This window comes from Callospermophilus lateralis, chromosome 10 (genome assembly GCF_048772815.1).
Source record: "Callospermophilus lateralis isolate mCalLat2 chromosome 10, mCalLat2.hap1, whole genome shotgun sequence".
NCBI lineage: Eukaryota > Metazoa > Chordata > Mammalia > Rodentia > Sciuridae > Callospermophilus > Callospermophilus lateralis.
Window position 1 is genome coordinate 51,716,206 of NC_135314.1, and position 22,920 is coordinate 51,739,125.

Genomic DNA, 22,920 nt, shown 5'->3' on the forward strand with positions numbered 1-22,920 from the left:
CTTAGAAGCTTTGTCAAAAATCAATTAGAGCTGGGTGCTGTGGGGTTCTCTAAGCCTGTAATCCTAGCGGCTCAGGAGGCTGAAGTGGGAGGATCGTGAATTCAAAGCCAGCCTCAGCAATTTAGCAAGGCCCTAAGCAACTCAGTGAGACCCTGTTGTCTCTAAATAAAATTCAAAAAAAAGGGCTGGGGATGTGGCTTAGTGGTTGAGTGCCCCTGAATTCAATACCCCATGCCCTGCCCCACATGATAGATAGATAGATAGATAGATAGATAGATAGATAGATAGATAGATAGATGGATAGATAGATAGAAAGAATAAAATAAAAATCATTTCTTCATAGATATGTAAACACCCTATTCTGTTCCGTTGGTCTGTGTCTCTGTTTTTATGGCAATGCTATGTTTTTTTGGCTTATTACAGCTTTGCCCTCTGCTTTGTTCTTTTTGCTCAAGATTTATTTGATTATCTAGGTGGGTTGGTGGTTTCATTTGAATGTTAGGATTGTTTTTTTCTAGTTATATAAAGAAATATCATTGAAATTATTTTGTTAAGACATATTAAACCTACATATATCTTTGAATAGTATGGACATTTTAACGTTATTGATCCTTCTAACTCAAAAATATGGGATGCCTTTACATGTTTTGTGTGTTCCCTTCAATTTCCTTCATCAGTGAGTTATAATTTTCTTTCTTTTTTGATTTATTATTATTATTATTATCTGCAATGCCGAGGATTGAATCAAGGGCATTGGCTTGCAAGTGCTTTACCCCTGAGCTACATCCCCGGCTCTCTCGTATAGTTTCCATCAAAGAGATCTTTCACCTCTTTGGTTAAGTTCATTTCTAGGTTATTTATGTAGCTGTTAAAAATGAGATTGCTTTCTTGATTTCTATTGCAGATAATTCACTAATGGCATAGAGCAGTGCTAGTAATTTTTGTATATTGATTTTATAGCTTGCAATTTGCTAAATTTGTTCTGGTAGTTTGTTTTTTGTTTTTGTTTTGAAACTGGGGTTTTCTAAATGTAAGATCGGATTGACTACAAACAGTGACAGTGTAACTTCTACTTTTTCAATTTGGATGTCTTTTTATTTATTTCTCTTGTCCGATTGCGCTGCCTAGGACTTCTAATACTATGTTGAAGAAAAAAGTGGACATCCTTTTCTTTTTCCTTATCTAAAGAGAGAAAGCTTTCAGCTTTTCTCCAGTATAATGTCACCTATTGGCTTATTATGTATAACCTTTATTATGTTGAGGTATGTTCCTCCTATACCTAATTTCTTCAGTATTTTTATCCTAAAGGATGTTGGATTTTATCAAATGCTTTTTCTGATCTATTGAAATGATCATGCACTCTTGTTTTTCCTTTGGTTGATGTGGTATGTCAGGATCCCTCCCTCCCTCCCTCCCTCCCTGCCTATTTATATTGGGCATTTAACACAGGGATGCTTTACCACTGAGGTACATGTTTAGCTCTTTTTTATTTTTATTTTTTTTTATTTTTAATATAGGGTCTTGCAAAGTTGCTTAGGCCTTGCTAAGTTCTTGAGGCTGGCCTCAAACTTTTAATCCTCCTGTCTCAGCCTCCCATCACTGTTATTATTGATGTACAAACATCATGCCCGGCTTATCAGGTTTATTGATTTATATGTGTTAAACCATCTTTGCATTCCTGGGAAGAATCCCAGACTATGGGGAATAATCTTTTTAATGTTTTATTGGATTCAGTTTACTAATATGTTGTTGAGGATTTAAATATCTGTATTTAAGGATATTGATCTGTAGTTTTCTTATTTGTCTTGTCTTTGTCTGATTTTGTTATCAGAATAATAAAAAAATATTTTTGCAGGCGCTCTCTCAATTTTTTTTTTTTAAAGGGGAAAGGTTGATCAGTTAGTACTAAGTTACAGTTAAATAGGAGTAAGAAATTCTGGTGTGCTATTTTACAGTAGGTTGACTCTAAATGTAAACAGTTATTAACATATATTTTGAAAAGCAGGAATATATACAGTGTTTTATGTATCAGTTAAAAATAAATTATTAGAGTTGGGCACAGTGGCTTATGCTTATAATCCCAGCATTTGGGAGGCTGAGGCAGGGGGATCACAAGTTCAAGGACAGCCTCAGGACCTTAGCAAGGCCCTAAGCAACTTAGCAAGACTCTGTCTCAAATATTAAAAGGCTGGAGATGTGGCTCAGTGGTTAAACGCCCCTGGGTTCAATCTCCAGCAACAAAATAAATAAATAAAAGTTATGTTTACTCAGAAAATACTGTTTAAAAATAGATTTCAAATTGAAAAATATTCTATAATAATGACTACTAGCCATACATTTTAACAGTATTCAAAGTTACTGTCTTAAGTACAACATTCCTAATGCTGTCTCTTCCCACTTGTTCTAAGAGGGGAGGTACTTTCTTTTAGCTGTGTTGCCAAACTTTCAGTTGAATTGAATTGATGTTGCCAGGGTATGATCTATTTTAGAATCATTTTTAAATTGATTGTATAGTTTCTGCAAGGGAAAAAATTATTCCGCAGCGATTCTGGGTTTCCAGGTAGCTCTTCAGTCTTTCAAGATGCTGTATTAAACTCCTTCCTTGAAGTGAATGGATTAAAGTAATTCTTTCATGTATTGGTAAAAGTTTCTGGTAGCACTGTGCTGATAGCACTGATGCCACAATATGTCTGTCACTAAGAAATATTGTTCAATGTTCTTTTATATCCATTTAGAACTATATGACATGCCAAAAGCCTTTGAATTTATGTGGAAATAGATTGTTATGGAGTCTATTCTTATTATCTTCCTTTAACAATGTATTTACATACTAATGAAAATTGTTTTCATAATGTATATGTTTATGAAATTTCCTTTTTACTAATGGAAAACTTAAAAAGAACATTTTATTTTAAAACAAATAATACTTGTGTATTATATGATATTGAACTTAAATATATTTCAGAAAATTAAGAGACTATGTGTCACATTTTTCAAAGAAAATTACAGTGATTGATTAATTTATTTCTGCATTTGCTCATTCTTGAATTTATTGAGCACCTGTGATCTAGAGATACACCAGTGAACAAAGGGAATTCTACCCATGTAGTTTATATTCTTATAATATTTCCTATTATGATTTTTCTCCATATCTGTTAATTCATAAATTCTGTTAGTGGGACTGTTCGAATAAAAACTGTTGTAAAGTGTGCATATTTAGTAATTGCATTTTAAGCTCTTCATTAGTTTGTTAAGGCTGTCATAACAAAGTACCACAGATTGGATGGCTTAAACAATAGAAATTTATTTTCTCACTGTTCTGGAGGCTGGAAGGTAACGGGCCAGTTGGGTTTCCTTTGAGGCCTTTCTACTTAGCTTGAAGATAGCTGCCTTACCATCTCATCACATAATTTTGCCTTTGTTCTCTGTATGCGTGTGTATTTTCTGTTGTGTCTAAATTTCCTCTTCTTAGAAGGAAACCAGTAAGGTTGGATTATCACACTTTAACAGCCTTGTTGTTAACTTAATCATCTTTTAAAAAGTGCTGTGTTTTCTCAAATGCTTCCTTGGCATCTGTTGAGATGATCATATGATTCCTATCTTTTAAGTCTATTGATGTGATATATTATGTTTATTGATTTCTGTATGTTGAACCAATCTTGCAGCCCTGGGGTGAACCCCACTTGATGGTGGTGTACTATCTTTTCATTATGTTTTTGTATGCAATTTGCCAGAATTTTATTGATAATTTTTGCGTCTATGTTCATCAGAAATATTGGTCTGAAGTTTTCTTTCCTCGATGTGTTTTGTCTGGTTTTGGTATTAGGGTGATACTAGCTTCATAGAATGAGTCGGGAAGGGTTGCCTCCTTTTCTACTTCTTGGAATAATTTGAGGAATATTGGAATTAATTCTTCTCTAAAGATCTTGTAGAACTTGACTGAGGATCCATCTGGTCCTGGGCTTTTCTTGGTTGGTAGGCTTTTGATGGCGTTTTCTATTTCATTGCTTGAAATTGATATCTGTTTAAATTGTGTATGTCCTCCTGATTCAGTTTGGGCAGATCATATCCCTCTAGAAATTTGTGTCTTTGGGATTTTCTAATTTACTGGAGCATAAATTTTCTTTTTTAAAAAAATATTTTAGTTGTAGTTGGACATAATACCTTTACTTTATTTTTATGTGGTGCTGAGGATCGAACCCAGGGCCTCACACATGCTAGAAGAGTGCTCTACTGCTGAGCTACAACTCCAGCCCCTGGAGCATAAATTTTCCAAATAATTTCTAGTTGTCGTCTCTATTTCAATAGTGTCTGTCATGATATTTCCTTTTTTATCATGAATTTTAGTAATTTGAATTTTCTCTATCCTCCTTTTCATTAGGATAGCTAAGGGTTGATAATTTTGATAATTTTATTTATTTTTTCAAAGAACCAGCTTTTTGTTTTGACAGTTTTTTCAGTTGTTTCATTTGTTTCAATTTCATTGATTTCAGCCTTGATTTTAATTATTTCCTATCTTCTACTACTTTTGGTGTTGATTTAGTCTTTTTTTTCCTAGGGCTTTGAAATGTAATGTCAGGTCTCTTATTTGTTGACTTTATTCTTTTAATGAATGAGCTCAGTATAACATACTTTTCTCTCAGCACAGCCTTCATAGTGTCCCAGAAATTTTGATTTGTTATATCAGAGTTCTCATTTATCTCTAAGAATTTTTCTGATGTATTCTGTTTTCCATGTGTCACTCAATAGTGTATTGTTTAGTCTCCAAGTGTTGGAGTAGCTTCTATTTTTTAAATTTTATCATTGATTTCTAATTTTATTCCATTATAGTCTGATAGAATGGAAGGTAGTATCTCACATGGTCTGTTTTAGAGAAGGATCCATGTGCTGCTGAGAAAAATGTTTATTTGCTTGTTGATGGACGAAATATATATGTCTGTTAAGTCTAAATTATTTATTGTATTATTGAGTTCTATAGTTTCTTTGTTTAATTTTTGTTTGGAAGATCTATCCAGTGGTGAGAGAGGTGTGTTGAAGTCCACCAAGTATTGTTGTGTTGTGGTCTTGTTGTGGGGCAGGTCGCTCAGAAAACACACTAAGTCCCAGTTTTGTCCAAATAGAAGAGTCTTTATTTAGCTGACTGGCCAGCGACTGTCCCCCATAGGACCCATAACTGTCTCTGCAAGGAACAGCCTCAAGCCTCAACATTTTAGGATATTTAAAGGCAAAAATTGCAAAAACCATATCTGGGTTGACGTAGCTGCAAGCAAGCAGGTACAGAAACTGAATTGGGCAGTTAGTGAGACAATGCAATGGGTACGTTAGTATTCCCCCCCGGACATTCCAGGTTGGCATAGCAGCAAGCAAGCAGAAGGAAAGTGGGTCAAAATGACCCTAGTTAAGTACAAGCTAGAGAATGGTTACTAACCTCTAGACAATCATTCTGACAAGGTACATTGCCCAAGAAAAATGGAAACCAAAGAGAACAATTTTACATTGTATAAGAATTGCTATTCTGTGTTGCCAAGTATGCTATGCTAGGTAACTATTAATGGGTGGGTACATAGGCGGTTCTTTCTCAAGGGAGAAGCATTTCTTTCATGATTTGAAGTTCTAGGGTAAAAATGGAGTCTGTTTGGTCATTGCCCATATAGCCTGGCCCATATGAAATTGATAAGGGTTTGTTCAATATATGTGGATACTCCATTGTTTGGGGCATATATATGTACAGTTGTTATGTCTCGTTGATGTATGGTTCCCTTAAGCAGTATGAAATGAACTTCTTTATCCCTTCTGACTAACTTTGGTTTGAAGTCCACTTTATCTTATTTTATGTTAGAATGGAAACCCCTGCTTATTTACATGGTCCATGGAGTGATATGTTTTTTCCCCCACCTTTTTACCTTTAGTCTGTGGATGTCATTTCCTGTGAGATGAGTCTCTTGAAGGCTGCATATTATTGGTTTTTTTTTTTTTTTTTTAAATGCAATCTCCCAGTCTATGTCTTTTAATTGATGAGTTTAGGCTTTTAACATTCAGGGTTATTATTGAAATATAGTTTGTATTTGTGGTCATTTTGGTTTTTATGTTGACTTGGTTTCTCCTTTGATTGGCTTTTCCTTAGCATATGTATGAAAGTGGATGGTAGAGAATAAGACAGTGAATGTTTTGGTGATCTGAATTTTAGTTTCAAAACCATATTTTCCATACACATTGTGTATTTGTTTGTACTTTATGGCTACCTGTGTTTTAACTGTGTCTAAGTTACATTGGGGTTATGTGGATTGACATGGTTGACTTTGGGAATAATCATAATTTGATTTTTATTGCAAGTTGTTCCAATAATAAATTCTAAAAATTGTGTTTTTAGAATACAGTTTACTCATCATTTGGTATAAAACACATTAAGCAGCAGCAGAAGTTCCTGATTGCTTCTTAGTCTACAGAAGTAGAAAGTAATAACTTTTTTCTTATGGAATGTTTTAAGAAGTGAAGCAAATTGGCTGTGTTTTTCTGGATTTAACGTACAGGAGTGGGTTTTTTTTTTTTTTTTTTTTTTTTTTTTGACAGTATAGCATTGTTTATTCTTAAAGTTTAAATCTATTTTAAACTAGATTTTGCAGTTGCTGGAGTTAAAGTACATATAAAACAACTCTTCCTTGAAGCCCATAGCCATTAAGAGATGTGATACATAGGCCACTTGGAACTTGTGGCAGATGTTTTTAAGGTATTCTTAGTTGGTTTTAAAGAATTAAGCAATGCATATTTGACACTAGTTTGTATCACTGGCTCATTTTTTTTTTAAAAATGGATTTGTAAGACTTTATTATACATTTAAAAAACCGTCTCTATTGTAATCTTATTGGGCTCTTCCTCCCAAACTGGTTGGAGGCTTTTTGTTTTGTTTTGATGCTGGGGATTGAACCTCCGAAGTGGTAGAAAACAAGTTTAGTATCACAAGGTCTTGTTTTTTTTTCTTTAAGTTGGTGATACAGAAGTTTTAAACTTTTTTAAAGTGTTCAAATTGATTAGTGTTTTTTTGTTTGTTTCTGAATGTTGTTCCTTTCTTAAACTGACCATTCTAGTATGTGAACAAACTTGCTCCTGTCTTAAGTATATGGTTCAGTTCTTTATATTTAGACTTGTTATTTAGCATGTGAATTTCTTTCCCTTTTTCTCTTTCTTTTTAAAGTTAGGCTTCAAAGTAGGAATTCCATTTATTTTTTCCAAGGTGGCCCGTTACCCAACATTATTCATTCAATAATTTTTGTTCTACTTCTGGATTTAAAATATCATATTTATCACGTTATTAAGTTTGTACATTTATTTATTGGACTGTGTTCTGTTCAATTGATATATTTCTGATTGTGTTATTATCGTTCTTTTTATTATTTGCGAGGTTTCTGTTCTCGAGACTAAAAGGCTCAGGGGTCAGTTGAACTGGGCTAACTGGGCTGTGCAAAATAACCACAAAAGAGACACAAATACCTTTTTCTTTGGGGTCGCTTGCTCTTCTGACCTTAAGGGTCTGCAGGAAGAGAGAGCGAGAGCACATGCTGACCCCTTTTATTGAGGAGAAGCTATTCAAATGAGGCAAGGGGTCAGGTTTCAGGGGGCTGAATCTATCTTCATGATGCCCACTCTCAGCAGGTTGACTGACACCTGGGTAGGCCACACCCAAGGGCACAGTAAGCAAAGGGGACACACACACACGGCACTTCCATGGAAGATTTTATCCTAAACAGGGTAAGGAGTTATAATACAAAGGAACAGGTGAGCATAGCTTCACCCATGGGGCTGTAGCAAGACACACCCATACACAAGACACTGACCCTCCAACCCAAGAAGGGTGTGGAAAGCTCTGCCACATTTCTGCGACTGAGCGCCTCAGCACCCAGCCGGGGAGTTAAACTCAGTAAGGTTGGTCTCCCACAATTATTGAGACATTTTTATGCTTCTTTATACATGATGGAACCAGTTCCTTTCATGACCTTTTAACCCATTATTTTCTTGTCTTCTCTCTTGCTAGTTTTTTCAGATAATAATTACTAATACTTGTCAGGCACCCCCATCCATACAATAAGCTATGTTGATATTTTGATTGCAAAAATATTTTTATACATTATTTTCTTAGAAAATTTAAACTGTTAAAATATTGTGCCTTTCTCCAAGAACAACTATATTTATTCCCTATTTCTTTCTTTCTTCAGTAAATTTTGAAGTTTTCCTCATAGAGATTAAGCCTTTTAAGTATAATGTAACCAGTTGCTCAGGAGGTTGAACCAGGAGGATTGCAAGTTCAAAGTCAGCCTCAGCAATTTAGTGAGTCCCTACGCAACTCAGTGAGACCCTGTCTCTAAATAAAATATAAAAAAGGCTAAGGATGTGACTCAGTGGTTGAGCACCCCTGGGTTCAATCCTCAGTATAAAAAAAGTAAAAGCAATGCAAGTTCTCATTGTTACTGTTGGGAATAGTAACTTTTCTAACAAATTTGCAGAAATGTACTGCTTTAGTAGTTTTTATTAAATTATTATTTATGTCCAATAAACTACATTCATCTAAAGTGTGCAGTTTGATTAGTTTTGACAGATGCAATTCCCTGTGAAACCACTGTCACAAAGTTATTTCTCTAACCCCAAAAAGAGTCTTTGTGTTCCTGTATATTCCATGTGACCTTCTATTTCCCTACCACTGATTTGCCTTGTCATTATAAATATTCTGCATGTTTAAAAGTTGTGCGTAGAGCTGGGAATGTGGCTCAAGTGGTAACACGCTTGCCTGGCATGCATGAGGCACTGGGTTCGATCCTTGACACCACATAAAATTAAAATAAAGATATTATGTCCACCTAAAACTAAAAAATAAATATTAAAAAAAAAGTTCTGTAAATTGATTCATACAGTATAAGACTTTTTTAAAGCCAAGGAATGCCAGCGATTGCCAACAGGTACTAGGAACAGAGATATGGAACAAATTCTTCTTCAGAGCCTAGGAAAAAACCTAACTCTGCTGACACTGTGATCTTAGACTTGAGACCTATAAGATAATGAATTTCTGTTGTTTAAGACACTAATTTATGGTGCTTTTTAATAGCAGCTCTAGCAAACTTTGATATATTAAGTATTATTTAAATCTGTTCCCCATTTTAGAAAATCAGATTGTTTTTCTCATATACAAAGATCTTTTACAATTAATTAAGAAAAGTAAATGGCTATTCTGTAGTTTTTTTTTCCCTTAATGATGACTTTCAAACAACACATATTTTAATAAAGCTCACTTTATCAAAAACTTTATTTGTGCTTTTTGTGTTCTAAATCTTTTCCTACTGTAAGATTTTAAAATATTTTCTTCTGGAAGTTTTCTAGTTTAGGGTTTTTACATTTACCTCTCTGGTCCATTTCAAGTTAATATATGTATGATGTAAGGGTTTATGTTTATTTTTTTTCCATATGGACATATAGTTGCACTAATTTCATTTTTAAAAAGTCTTTTCCTTCATCCATTAAATTGCTTTTGCACTTTTTCAAAAAACTATTGAACAATTGTGTGAATTTATTTCTAACTCTTTATTCTGTTCCATTAATAACTTCTGTCCTTTTCTCCAGTGTTGCACTGACTTGACATCAGGTAATATAGATCTTTTAAAATTTGATTCAGCTGTTTTAGATCATTTGACTTTCAGTATTTTGAACCATGTTATTAGTTTCTACAGAAGATACGCTGGAATTATTATTGAGACTCCTTTGACTCTAGATCATTTGTAGAAAATGAGTCTTCCAATTCTCAGACATATCATATCTCTGTCTCTTTAAGTCTTAGTTTCTTTTAGCAAATGTTCTATAATTTGTAATGAAGCCATTTTGCACATCTTTTGTTTAATTCATTACTAGGTAATTTATTGTTTTTGAATTGGAGCAAATGAATTTTTTAAAAAATTGACTTCAAATTATTTGTACTTGGCATAAAAATTTGATTATATTCTGCAATCTTACTGTATTCAACTATTGTTTTAGTAGTTTTGTAAATTCCTTCCGATTTTCATTGTAAATAATTACTTCATTTGCAACTAGAGACAATTTTACTTCTTCTTTACTGGCCTTTGTATGTTTTTCTTTTATTTGCCTTCTAGCCATGGTTAGATCCTTCATGCTAATGTTAAATAGAAATAAGCATCCTTTGACTTGTTGCCCCATCTTATATTCAGTATTTTATCATTAGTTAAGTTAGCTGTAAATTTTTAATTATTTCCTTAGTATCCCTTATCAAGTTGAAATTGTTCCTCTCAATTTTTAGTTTGCTGAGTATCTTATCATGAATATTTAATTGGAACACATGTTTTTTAATATATTCATTATATAAATCATAGGATTTTCTCCTTTATTCTGTGAATATAGAGAATTATGCTGATTTATTTTTCAGATGTTAAGATAAACTTGTCTTCTTGTGATAAATCTTAATTGGTCATGGTAATCTTTGGGATTATCCTTTATCTGCTAATTTTTTTATGCAGAGTTTTTGCATTTATGTTCATATCACATGTTCATCTCACATTTTCTTGTTTTCAGGTATCTTTGTCAGGTTTTAGTAATAAGGTTATGGTGATCTCATAGTTAGGAAATCTCTATTTTCTTAAAGAATAAATGTAAACTGATATTTCTTTATTAAATGCTGGGTAGAATTCACTTCTGGACCTAGAGTTTTCTCAGTGGGAAGAACTTTGATAACAAATAACAAATTCAGTTTCTTTCGTAGACATAATATAGGCTCACTGAGATTTACTGTTTCATACTGTGTTGGAATTTTGTGTGTAAGATGTGTTTTTCAAGGAATTTCTTGATTTCATCTCACTTTTTACATTACTTGGACAAACTTTTTTGTAATTATTTTCTTAATATCTTTTTCAGGTTTGTAGATTTTTTTAGTGATAATATTTCTTTCATTTTTTATATTGTTAATCCTCTTATATTTTCCTTGAGTAGTCTAGAATAGCAGTTTATCTGTTTTGACAATTATTTGGTTTTGTTACAGTCATCCTTAGGTATCCATGGAAAATTGGTTCTTTGACCCCTGTAGATACCAAAATGGTACTGTAGTCCCTTATATAAAACGTTGTTGTATTTGCATATCACCTATGCACATCCTCTTGTATTTTTAAAATTATTTCTAGATTACTTATAATACCTCATACAATGTGAATACTATGTAATTAATTGTTATACTATATTGTTAAGGGAGTAACAACAAGAAGAAAGTCTATGCATGTTTAGTAGAAACACATTTTTTCCGCAGACTTTCAAGGGGAACCTCAAACTTTGCAACCAGTGTCAGAGATGAGAGTGGTCTTATGGTATTACCAAATTTTATGAATACTTAAAAGGAATTGTACTTTTAAATGCTTATATTGGAAATAGAAGATCAAAATTGGTGATCTAAGTAAGGATCCATTTCAAGACGCTACAAAAAAGAACCTTAAGATACATAATCAGTAGAGACAGTGGACAAACTATGTTCTTTATTAGATATCTTGTTTCTTTCTACGTTAATTTTGTTGTAGTCAGAGAATATACTCTTATCATTTTAGTCTTTTTAAATGTGTGACTTGATTGTTTTGGCATAACACATGGTCTACATTGGCAAATGTACCAATATGCACTGGAAATATTGTTTTTCCCCCTTCAGTTATTGAATATAGTGTCCCTTAAATATAATTTAGGTGAAGATGGTTAATAGTTTGTTCAGGCCATCTATTTTTATTGATATTTGCATAGCTCTATCTTGATCAAAGAGTTTAAATCTCTTACTAAGAAAGTGGAATTATTTATTTTTCTTTTTTAATGTTTATTTTGTTTGTATAATTTGAATTCCTGCTATTACTTACACCCATTTAACCTTGTTTATCTTCCTGGTGGATTACTTTTTATCATTTTGAAATCTTTTTGTTTAGACAAATACTGTCTTAAAGCCTGTTTTAAGCTATTCCAGCTTTCTTATGCTTATAATTTATCAGATATATCTTTTCATTCATATGCTTTCACTCTTTGTCTTTATATGTAAAGTACATCTCAGGCTTTTTTATTTGTTCTAATAGTCTCTGCCTTTTAGTTATAGTGTTTTTAAGTCCATGCACATTTAATAACATTATCAATATGATTAGTTTAAGGTCTGCTTTTAAAAATTATTTCTCTTTATTCCCTCTCATTACTTTGTTCTTTCTTTCTTTTTTAGGATTGTTTGAGTCATTTTTAGTATTTTCTTTTAACTATTGGCTTCTTAGTTATATGCCACTTTATATTTTTATTAGTTGCTACAGGATTACAGTATAAATCCTTAACTTTTCATAGTCTTTCAATATTAATATTCTATCACTTCAAATAAAGTGCAGAAATCTTACAATTGTTCAGGACTATTTACTACTACTACCATCCTTCACTTTCTGCTATTTTTTATGCTAGAATAAAACAAAATAAAATAGTTCTCATGTATTTTATCAATATGTTTTAAATCTACATACATGTTTTAAGTCCTATAAGACTATTATAAGTTTTTTGCTTTAAACAGACATGTATTTTTCAAAAGAGTTTTTACCTCTATTTGTATTGCAGATTTAACTAGAGAGAATGAATTTAATTAAAACCATCTCTGAGGCCAGAATTGGCCAAATAGAGTCAATTGGTCAAAAGATCGAGTTTCTGCTTCAGCATGAGTGACCTAGATGGTTGCCTAAACATTAGTGCTTGCTAGAGCTGCAGTATTATGAAGAATTGTGGTGCTTAGCTCGGACAATAGACATGTCCATTTTTGGAAGCCAGAGTCATTGACTCAGAAATCCAGTGCAATTGGGAGAATGAAGTAACATAAGATTGATTCTCAGATTCTCAGCATCATTCAGTGAGTAATTATCATTTAAATATGATAAGTCTGATTCTTAGTAAGTAATAAAATCAGGTAACTTACTGAATTACCTATTTTGATTTTTCATTGGTTTTACTTGGATTTTCTAGCTGCATATTATAGTCTCTTTAGTAAGTAATGATCATTTTTCAACTTATTTTTTTAGTCTTTGAGGTTATTTAATGAATGATGTATTATGTATTTAAATGATTTAAAATTCAAAGGTATATGAAGAGGGAATTCTTAAGAACTATTTGATTTCTGTTCTTTGAATTATTTTATATTCCTTTTCTACATTTAAGGAGGCAGGGCTGGAGGGCTTTATATACTTTTTTTGTTGGTTTTTTTTTTAGAGATTCATAGTTTTTGTATATGTTTTTGAAGTCAGTCATTTGGATTAAAGTTATAAATATTTTTTTCCTAGTTTTTAACATTTTGACTGCTGATCAAATTTATCAGTCCTTTTTGTATTGAATTACTTTCACATTTTATGTTAACAGTTATATAGGTCTTAAACTATAGTCTTAAAAGAATCTGTTACTGTGGTTACAGTTTTCAAGAATCTTTTAACTATTTGAATAATTTCTGTGATAGCCATTTGCCTTGGTTGTTTAATGAATAATCTTACCTTTTAGTCTGTGAAATTGATTAAAAATATAGCCTTTATCAAATAGTACCACATTTCTATTAATATAAAGTCTCAGTTTTATTCATTTCACTGATATTTCTGTTCATTCACCAGTAAACTGTTAATGATTACAGTTTAATTATAGTTTTGAGATTGTTAAAGATATTACGCTCATTACCTATTTGTACACTTTATTCTTGCTGGATTTTATATGCATTTTAGTTACCTATTCTAAATCCTAAATAAATAAATAAATATTGCAATAAATGAACAAATTTACTATTGGCATCATGTTGAAGATAAATATTTAATTGTTAGGATTTTTCTGTTTCTATTCCGCAGTTTCATATTAAATATTGTTATGAATAAAACAAATGGTGTTTTATATCCATGTTTGTATTGTTAAGCTCTTTCAAGATTGGTTTTTTCTTTCAAGATTTATAAGTAGAAGAACGATATTGTGGTAATCACATTGATTTGTAGTAATTTTTCCTAAGCCGCAAAGCCCAAGCAGTGGGATTAGGGTTATAATCTTTAGCAGGAAAGTAGAGAAGCTCTTGACTCTTGGGTTTTTCTGGGAGGAAGGAGTTCTTTTAGGCTGTATTTAAGAAAAGTAAGACAAACACCTGCACCAAGGCCTACTATGGATATTTATTCCCAGCCCAGCATGATTCTTTGTAGGTGATGGTGCCTTCCTTTCCCACTCTAAAAATATCTCTGTTGTTTGCATACCCACTAGCTATATTTTAATTACAGTGTTGCCAGTTTTATGGACTTTTTAGTATCTTGCTGTGGCATTAACTTCTCTAAGTAAAACAATTTAATGCCAGTTTTTTTCCCACTGACAGAAACCATTTAGTTTAACCTTGAAACCAAGAATATAGTTTTGCTCTTGAAAGAATAATTTTTAATTATTAAAAATCTAAAAAACAAAAGTGAAGAATTTTGAGAAATCTAGTAAATATCTGTGGTTTAATTAATATATTTCATTGATTTTTATAATATACCTTTCTCTAATTTTAATTTATCTTGAATTTGTAATTATTTGCAGTTGATGCCCTTAATTTATTTAGCAGCATTTTTTTTTTGAGTGTACATATAATTAGCGGGGCATCTTATAATGATATGCTGGGTTAGTAAAATATAGTATAAGTTTGTAAATAAATTTTAGAATTTAAAATATCCAAGTTTGCATTTTTAGAAAACCCAGTCTTTGAAAGATGAAATCTTTGAAATCTTTGGATTTCAGAACTATGTTTCTGAAAGTTCAGAATAGATTGAGACAAAATTTCCTAAATATTTTATGAAGTAGAAGTTTAGTAAAATTTAAAATTACAAAGTAGTTTCTTTTAAAAAGAAGAAAATTTAAAGAATAAAAATTCCTATTTCCATTAGATTTTATGGATCCAGTAATTAAAACCTTAAGTCTTTTATGTCTTGTAATCATAGACTAATATTTAAAGTGGAGTGAAAGTTGTGACATGAATTATGACTATCATTGTATTCTTTTTTCTATTTATAATAGTATCATTACATAAGAAGTAATGAATTTGCACATTGTATTTTAAAATTAAAACTGCTATACACAATATTAACACACACATCTGTTTTCCCCACTCCACTGTCACCCATCACTTTTATAACATGTTATACCGGGTGCTTTAGAAGTCTTGTTGAGGAAGTTCCTAAACCGACATGGTGGAGAGTTGATTGGGCCTACTTTTTCTTCTAGTAGGTGCAGTCTCTGTTTTAACATCTAGATCCTTGATTCACTTTGAGTTGAGTTTTGTGTAGGGTGAGAGATAGGGGTTTAATTTCATTTTGCTACATACAGGTTTCCAGTTTTCCCAGCATCGTTTGTTGAAGAGGCTATCTTTTCTTCAATGTATATTTATGGTGCCTTTGTCTAGTATAAGATGACTATGTGAGTTTAATACCTCCATTTTAATTTTTTATGATTTTCATGCATTGGTTTTGAGTCTTCTCTCCCATTCTTCTCTCCCAAACTAACTTATTAGTTTTAATTTTTTATTTTGATTACCTCTCATAATGGTGTGTGTCCTCTCCCTCTTCCTGTCCCTCTCTCTCTCCCTCTCCATAATATGGAAAATCCATAATATGTCCTAGTCTTGAGCCCACTGTTTCGTGTCATGGTCTGTGAAATGACTTCTTTGATCACTCTCATAATAGCACTTAGCTGTATTAATCCCTTGATAGTGCCTTCTGGTTTCCTCTTTTGCTGGGGAATGTTTATTTATATCAAGCCTGTAACCATGTCCACACAAGTCAATGCATAATGGGAGAGGGACATTGTAATCTATTCCCAACACTAAAGAGAAGTGTCACCTTATTTAATATGCCCCTCGATGGCATCTAATCATTGCAGGTAGCATTGAGAGCAGGCAAGACAGTTCTGGCATGCAGCCAACAATATCACACATCTTAAGGGAAGTCCCCAGTGTGTCACAGCTGCTACATATAGTCTTTCAACCTGTGTGCTCTAATCTACATTGTAGCCAAGTGGCATTTTCTTGTGCCGTCTTTTCTTCACCAAATGTACGACCTCTATCCATACTTCTCTGGTGATGGGCTCATAAGTGGCATACTATTGTCTTTCCAACTAGCATACCATTCTTTTGTCTCCTTCCGTAACTGTGACCAGAATCAAATCTGCTGCCACAATCTCCATACAGAATTGTCCAGAGTGACATACATGGATGGTAAACACAGCAGGTTTTGATGTGTCTGATATCCCAGGGACCTGTGCCTGTTTCACTATTCATTTGGCTTGATTAAATGGATCATAGTATGCCAGTCAGCCTAGTCCATATTGCACCCCTCCTACACAAATCACATAGGGGTCGTAATAACTGAGATGAATGAAGGATGAAAGTTCCCCAATAACTGAGTAGCCCCAAAGATTGTTGTATTTGCTTTACTGTGTTGGAAAGTGAAAAGACAGGTTTGTGTATGTGGTGGGGGTGGGTTTTTTTTGGTGGGGATGATACTAGGGATTGAACTCGGGGGCGGGGGGGCATTCGACACTGAGCCACATCCCCAGCTCTCTTTTGTATTTTATTTAGAGATAGGATCTCACTGAGTTGCTTAGTGCCTTGATTTTCCTGAGGCTGGCTTTGAACATGCAATCCTCCTACCTTAGTCTCCAAAGCTGCTGGGATTAACAGGCCTGTGCCACCATGCCCAGCAAGACAGATTTTAAAAGTGGTTTCCTCTTTTCCTTTTTGGAGGAAACTTTTTTTTTTTTTGCTTCAATTCCTTTCTAGTTCCTGCAAATTAAATATGTACATTCATAGATATGTATATACACACATATATAAAGTGTTATGTATGTCATAAGAAAAGTATATATGTGCAGCAGCTGAATTTAGTAGGTTGAATCTGATAAACACTAAAATACTCTCTTTATACAAGATGGCATTTATTTTAATATTATTTTAATATTTATATGGAAGCAAAAGTTATGTGCAAGCGCCAGGCGCAGTGCCCTCATGTCTGTAATCCCAGAGGCTCTAGAGGCTGAGATGGGGGAGGATGGGGGCTGTGGCTCAGTGGTTGAGTGCCCCTGGGTTCAATCCCTGGTAAAACTTCACCCATCCCCAAAGAAAAACTTTTAGGCAGGAGAGAAAGAAAAAAAAAAAAATCACCAGGTTAGGGAAAATACCAATACCTGAAGTCATGAGACAGTCTGGGGGCAGCTTTTCAGGGTCCTGACTGGGAAGTTCCTGGTAATTTCCTCTTGACAAATAAGACTCCAGAGTCTTATTCTCTATGATGTTCCCTAAGCTCCATTCTAATAAACAGTGTGACTTAGTGATCTCCTCAAGGACACTTCATCCCCCCCCAAGAACTGGCCCGATCCCCAAAGGTTGGGAGTGTTTGTCTTGAAATAAGTGAATGTCTTTGAGTTTTTGTGAATGAACCAAACCTTCTGAGAAGTCAGCATTCTTTAGATGTTCCATCAAGGATGTGCGAAGGTTAGGGCAGGCACATGGACAGAAAAGATCTTTAATGTTTTCCTTAGCCCTCTAGTACATACAGTATTGCTTTGCTTAAAGATGTTGAAAATGTGTATTTGTATTTTTATATATATTTATGGCTATGTAATTATATATATAATGTATAAATATGTATAGTTTTGAAACATGCTTTTTTATTATTAATATATATCCTCGGCCTTCCCTTTTGGATTTTTACCCAACTTAACTTGTATATAATATTTCCTAGGATGGGTTATTGTAATTTATTTGCTCTTTTTTCTTTTTGGTCTGTTGATAAGAAGCTTGTTCCGAGTTTTCTTTCTTCCAAACTATACTGTAGTGAGGATCTTCATGCATGTATTTCTTCCTAAAGTACATGCTAAGTTGTGGAACGCCTGTAAAGTTTCCAAAGATGGTACAAAATTTCATTCTTTACATCATGTCTTCTTCTAAGGTGTGAATGTACTTAGATTTTACTTAGACTCAACTGAACCTATAAACCTTGGTAGGTTTTATAATTATTTTAATGTTAACTTCAGCCTTACTTATAGGATAAATTAGGAGTTTTTTTCATTGTTTTGAAAATAATTGAGGCTTACATGTAAAAATAGATTTCCTGTATCATATTAATAAGCTAGCTAATGCTTATGTAAGCCAGATTACTGCTTTCTAAGTAATGGTACCATTTCACAGAAGGATGTTGTTTAGAAAGTACTGAGGGATGTTCAGAAACTTTCAACAGACAGGTCCATAGTTAAATATTTTTATATGTGTATTTTACAAATTACATTTTTTTCTATGTACAACCAATACTTATGCTCTTTATCAATGCTATCTTTCCTAGAAATTGAATTACTGAAGGAGTAGAAACATTGTCAGGACTCTCAAAACATATTGCCAAACTGCCCTTCAAGAAAAAGACCACTACCATTTATGCCCATTTCTTTGAATGTTGATAATGTTTTCTTGCATATTAAGTTGAGCCTTTTTTCCTTTTAAGTTTATCGACCCATTTGTTTAACTTTTTAAAATAAATCCTTATTTTTACTTTTGTTGACTATTCTTTTTATTCAAATAATTATAAAGTTTATAGTGGTTAATAATCTTTATTTTTAAATATTTTTTTCCTGTTGTATTTGTGCCTTTGTTTTATGGGTGGATTTATTTGGGAGTGATGGCAAGGAGAGTATTATATTGTTTTGTTTCGATTTTGTGCTTATGCATTGACTTTCCCCGCCTGAATTAAGGAACATGTATTTTCTTCCATTTCTTATAATTTTAATTTATCTTACTTTTGTGTGTGGAATGAGGTAGATTTGAATTTTAAAAATAGATTGCATAGGAATGTGTGTGTGTGTATTTTACAGGTAAAAGGCTCTTTTCTATTAATTTTCAGTAAGAAATTGAATGGTGGACTTCCCCCCCCTTAATTTTTTGTACAAATTGACTGAATAAGAAAATTAATTCAGCTAAATAAATTTGGCTTTTCATGCTGACTTCATTTACTTTATTTACATAGCTGTATTTTAGAAATACAAGGTTCATTTTAATACTTTGCATGAAATGGGTAAATCAGTATTCAGGCTTTTGTTTCATCTGGCTTCGGATTGTTTTTTTTTTTTTTCGGATTGTTTTTAATAATAAAATTAATATTTACTTAAATACTAATATTTAAGCATTTAATATTTATTTAAATACCAAATTTTACTTAGAAGTTTTATAGAAAAATAATTTTTATTATTTTCATAACTTTTTAAAAAATTTTATTAGTGGGACTGTAGCAGCCAGTTGCAGAAGAGAAGGGGGTCCAGAGAGAGAGAGAAGAGGAGAGGAGGAGAGAGGAGAGAGAGAAGGGAGAGGGAGAGAGGGAGCAGAGGGTGAGAGAGCAGAAGGGGAAGGGGGAGAGAGGAGAGGGGGAAGAGAGAGGATTTTTTTCATAACTTCTAAAAGAGACTCATTTATCTCAGACTTGATGTATTAAACTATAAAATGCACTTTTCATGTTGTTTATATTGAGTGTTGGTTTATCCAAAATTTGAAGTAAACTCACTTTGCTTTTGGCTTCTTCATACTTAATTGTTTTCTTTACTTCACAGAAATACCGGTATCAAGATGAAGATACACCCCCCCAAGAACACATTTCCCCACAAATCACTAATGAGGTGATAGGTCCAGAATTGGTCCATGTCTCAGAGAAGAACCTGTCAGAGATTGAGAATGTCCATGGATTTGTTTCTCATTCTCATATTTCACCAATAAAGGTAGGACAATAACCGTTATGCTATGAATTATATTGTTTTTACTTAAGCTATACTTACGAGAACTATATTTTTGTGTACATTCCCCTACCTTTGGTTGATTTTAGTTTCATAGTTACAGGGAATTTCATGTATTTATTAATAATAAAGGTATTGTGTCCAGCTACAACTAAAAATATATATTTAAAAATAACTTTCTTAAAGCAATAGTATCTTTAAGTCTAAAATTTTTCATGAGGAAGTAACTATTATATTTTGGATGCCACATTAAGACATTTTAAATACATATTGAATATCAATAGATACAATATGTGACTTTTCTTGATCCTGTCATCTCTCCCCTCAGAGGTAACCATAATCTTGAATTTGGTCTTTACCCTTATAAAAAAATTCTATCATATCCCCCACTTTCTGCCCAAACCCCTCCCACTGCCCCAGGAACACTCAAAGGGGGCGTGGGGCAGCGACAACACAGGTGAGACTGTTGCACAGTGTTGTAGAGTTGCTGGACTTGCTACCAGGCTGTGAAGACAGTGGATCAGCCATGTGATTGGCTGTACCTTTGGTTGACCTGGGTCTCTATCGCCCTCTCCCAGCCTTCCTGCTGGAAGGCATTGTGTTCCTGAGCACTGGTTCAAAGCCAGTGCCAGCACAAATCCTGTACAGGCTTCTTCCCTTGGCTGCACCATTGCCCACCCCAGTGTTGAGGGTGGAGCTATCGAGTCCTGAGTCCTGTCCATAGCAGAATGTTCCAGCTGTTAACTTCATTTCTGTGTGTCTCTTATTCCCTGGCATCCTTGGCAGGGGCTCAGATGTTAAAAGCCACTCCCTCAGCCAGGAGTTGCTCTGGACATTGTCCATCCTCTTTGCTACCCTTGCTGCCACTTGGTCTCTTTGGGTTTGTGGGGAGCATTTGCTCTGGCCAGGCCATGGCTCCACACCTGACTTGGGCCTGATGACTCTGTCTCTCCATTCTTTTGTGGGACTCCAGTAGCTTCTGGGTAGGGGTCCATTTTGCTGATCATCGGCCTGGTATTTCCACATCACCCTTTGTCTCCAAAGATTTCTCTCTTTCCACATCCCTCTTTCCTTTGGGACATGAGCTACAGTCACTGCTGGTCTTCTGGCTCACATGACATCAATGCCAGACTCCTCTTCCCTTTCTGAGCTGTATGCTCACCTGATCACTTCATCCTCTGAATCTCACACCCCATTTCCCTTCCCTGTGAAGAGAGGAGATCTTTCAGTTCCCAAAGTCTGAATTCATTGGTGGAACGTGTCACCATGTCTGTGTCATCTCTGTTGCAGAGCAGTGGCCAGCTCAGTCCTTGGCAAAGTCCCGCACACCTGGGCTGACTGTTGCCCTGCCCATCCTGTAGGTGGACTTTGGGGCTCCTAGCCTGTGACTTTATTTACTTTCCAAGCACTCCCTTTTCACCTTGGTCCCCCTCAGCAAGCATAAGATCCTTCTCCTTCCCTGACATCTGCTGCCTCAGTAGGGAGGTGAGAAACTGCTGCCAGGAAATCCCAAGAAAAATGAAATTGTCCATAATCCATCACCTGTCACAGTGTTTTCTGCCATTTTATTTAATTGATTGAAAAATTCTATATATGCTATTTTGAATTGTCACATGAACATGGTTTAAAATACAGAGGTACCAGAAGGATACCAATCACTTCCTAGGCAACTTGTCAGGGTGGCTGTGCAGTCATGCTTCTCCCAATACACAGGACCCATGCACAGGCTGCATCTTGCAGAAGCCCCTGTATATAGACTGCATGCAGCTGTTGCACTGTCTTTAACAACTGTGCAGAAGGTTTTTGTGTGGACAGGCTGCAGGCTGGCCAGCAGCAAGCAGTACCACCCTCGGTGTCCTTGTGCCTGTGTTTGTGAATGTGTATATGACCTTGTAGAATAAACTCTAAAGGTGGAATTACTGGGTCAGAGTGCCTGTCCTTTAGAATTTTGGCAGGTATTGCCAAATTGCTGTCAGAAACATTTATCCTCCCAGAGCTGGGATGTGGCTCAGTGGAGGAGTCCTTGCCTGACACCAATGAGGCTCTAGGTACTGCAAAAAAAAAAAAAAAAAAAAAAGCTTATTGTCCCCCTTTACACTCATCTCTCAGCAAGGAGAGTGCCATTTTCATGGGCTGTGACATACAACATTTCCTCAAGCTTTAGGTCTTGACCTAATTTGATATGTAAAAAGATATTTGATGGTACTGTTTTTTTTTTTTTTTAAAGGACTTTTAGAGAAGTTTATTTAGCTGTTAATTTATCATTAACATCTAGTATTTATAGCTTTGTTATATTTAGGAAGAAAAAGTAACTTACACATATGAAAACATACTTTAAATGAAACACGGTTTTAATAGGAAGTGACTGTATAAGTTTAGTGATTTATTGCATTGTTAGAAAATGCACGTGTGAGGCCCTGGGTTCGATACTCACAATCACATAAAAATAATAAATAAATTAAAGGAATTGTGTCCAACTACAACTAAAAAATAAATATTAAAAAAAAAAAAAAGAAAGATGGGGGCTGGGGTTTTGGCTCAGTGTAGAGCGCTTGCCTAGCACGTGTGAGGCACTGGGTTGGATCCTCAGCACCACATAAAAATAAATAAAGGTATTGTGCCCATCTGCAACTAAAAATTTAAAAACCAAGAAGAAGAAAGATGGAACTGGGCTTGTTAGCACATCCCTGTAATCCCAGCAGCTCAGGAGGCTGAGGCAGAAGGATCTCGAGTTTCAAAGCCAGCCTCGGCAAAAGTGAGGCACTAAGTAACTCAGTGAGAAACCCCGTCTCTAAATAAAAATACAAAATAGGGCTGAGGATGTGGCTTAGTGGTTGAGTACCTCAGAGTTCAATTCCCAGTACCAAAAACAAAACAAAACAAAAAAAAGGAAAGAAAGAAAAATGGAAAAAATCAACAGTGTTATTTTTATTTTACAATCAATAAGCCATAGTTTACATTGTAGCTTTAAATTTTCTTTCCAACAGGTTTCAAAAAAAAACCTGTATTTAATAAAATATTTGAACACTTTTAAAAAAATTCTATGATCTATTTATATTTCTAATCAAAATGGGAGTTCATAATCTGCTTGAATCAAATGTATGAAATATGATATGTCAAGAGCTT

At 34.1% G+C, this 22,920-nt stretch overlaps 1 protein-coding gene across 11 annotated transcripts in view; it reads left to right on the forward strand.

The window, feature by feature from the left end:
* The window catches only part of Dlg1 (discs large MAGUK scaffold protein 1), a 251,443-nt gene that overhangs the window by 78,156 nt on the left and 150,367 nt on the right, over nucleotides 1-22,920 (forward strand). For all 11 annotated transcript variants that reach the window (XM_076868823.2, XM_076868826.2, XM_076868827.2 and 8 more), the window contains exon 5: nucleotides 19,615-19,779. In XM_076868823.2, coding sequence (XP_076724938.1) covers nucleotides 19,615-19,779 — 165 coding nt within the window. The remainder of the gene's footprint in view (nucleotides 1-19,614; nucleotides 19,780-22,920) is intronic.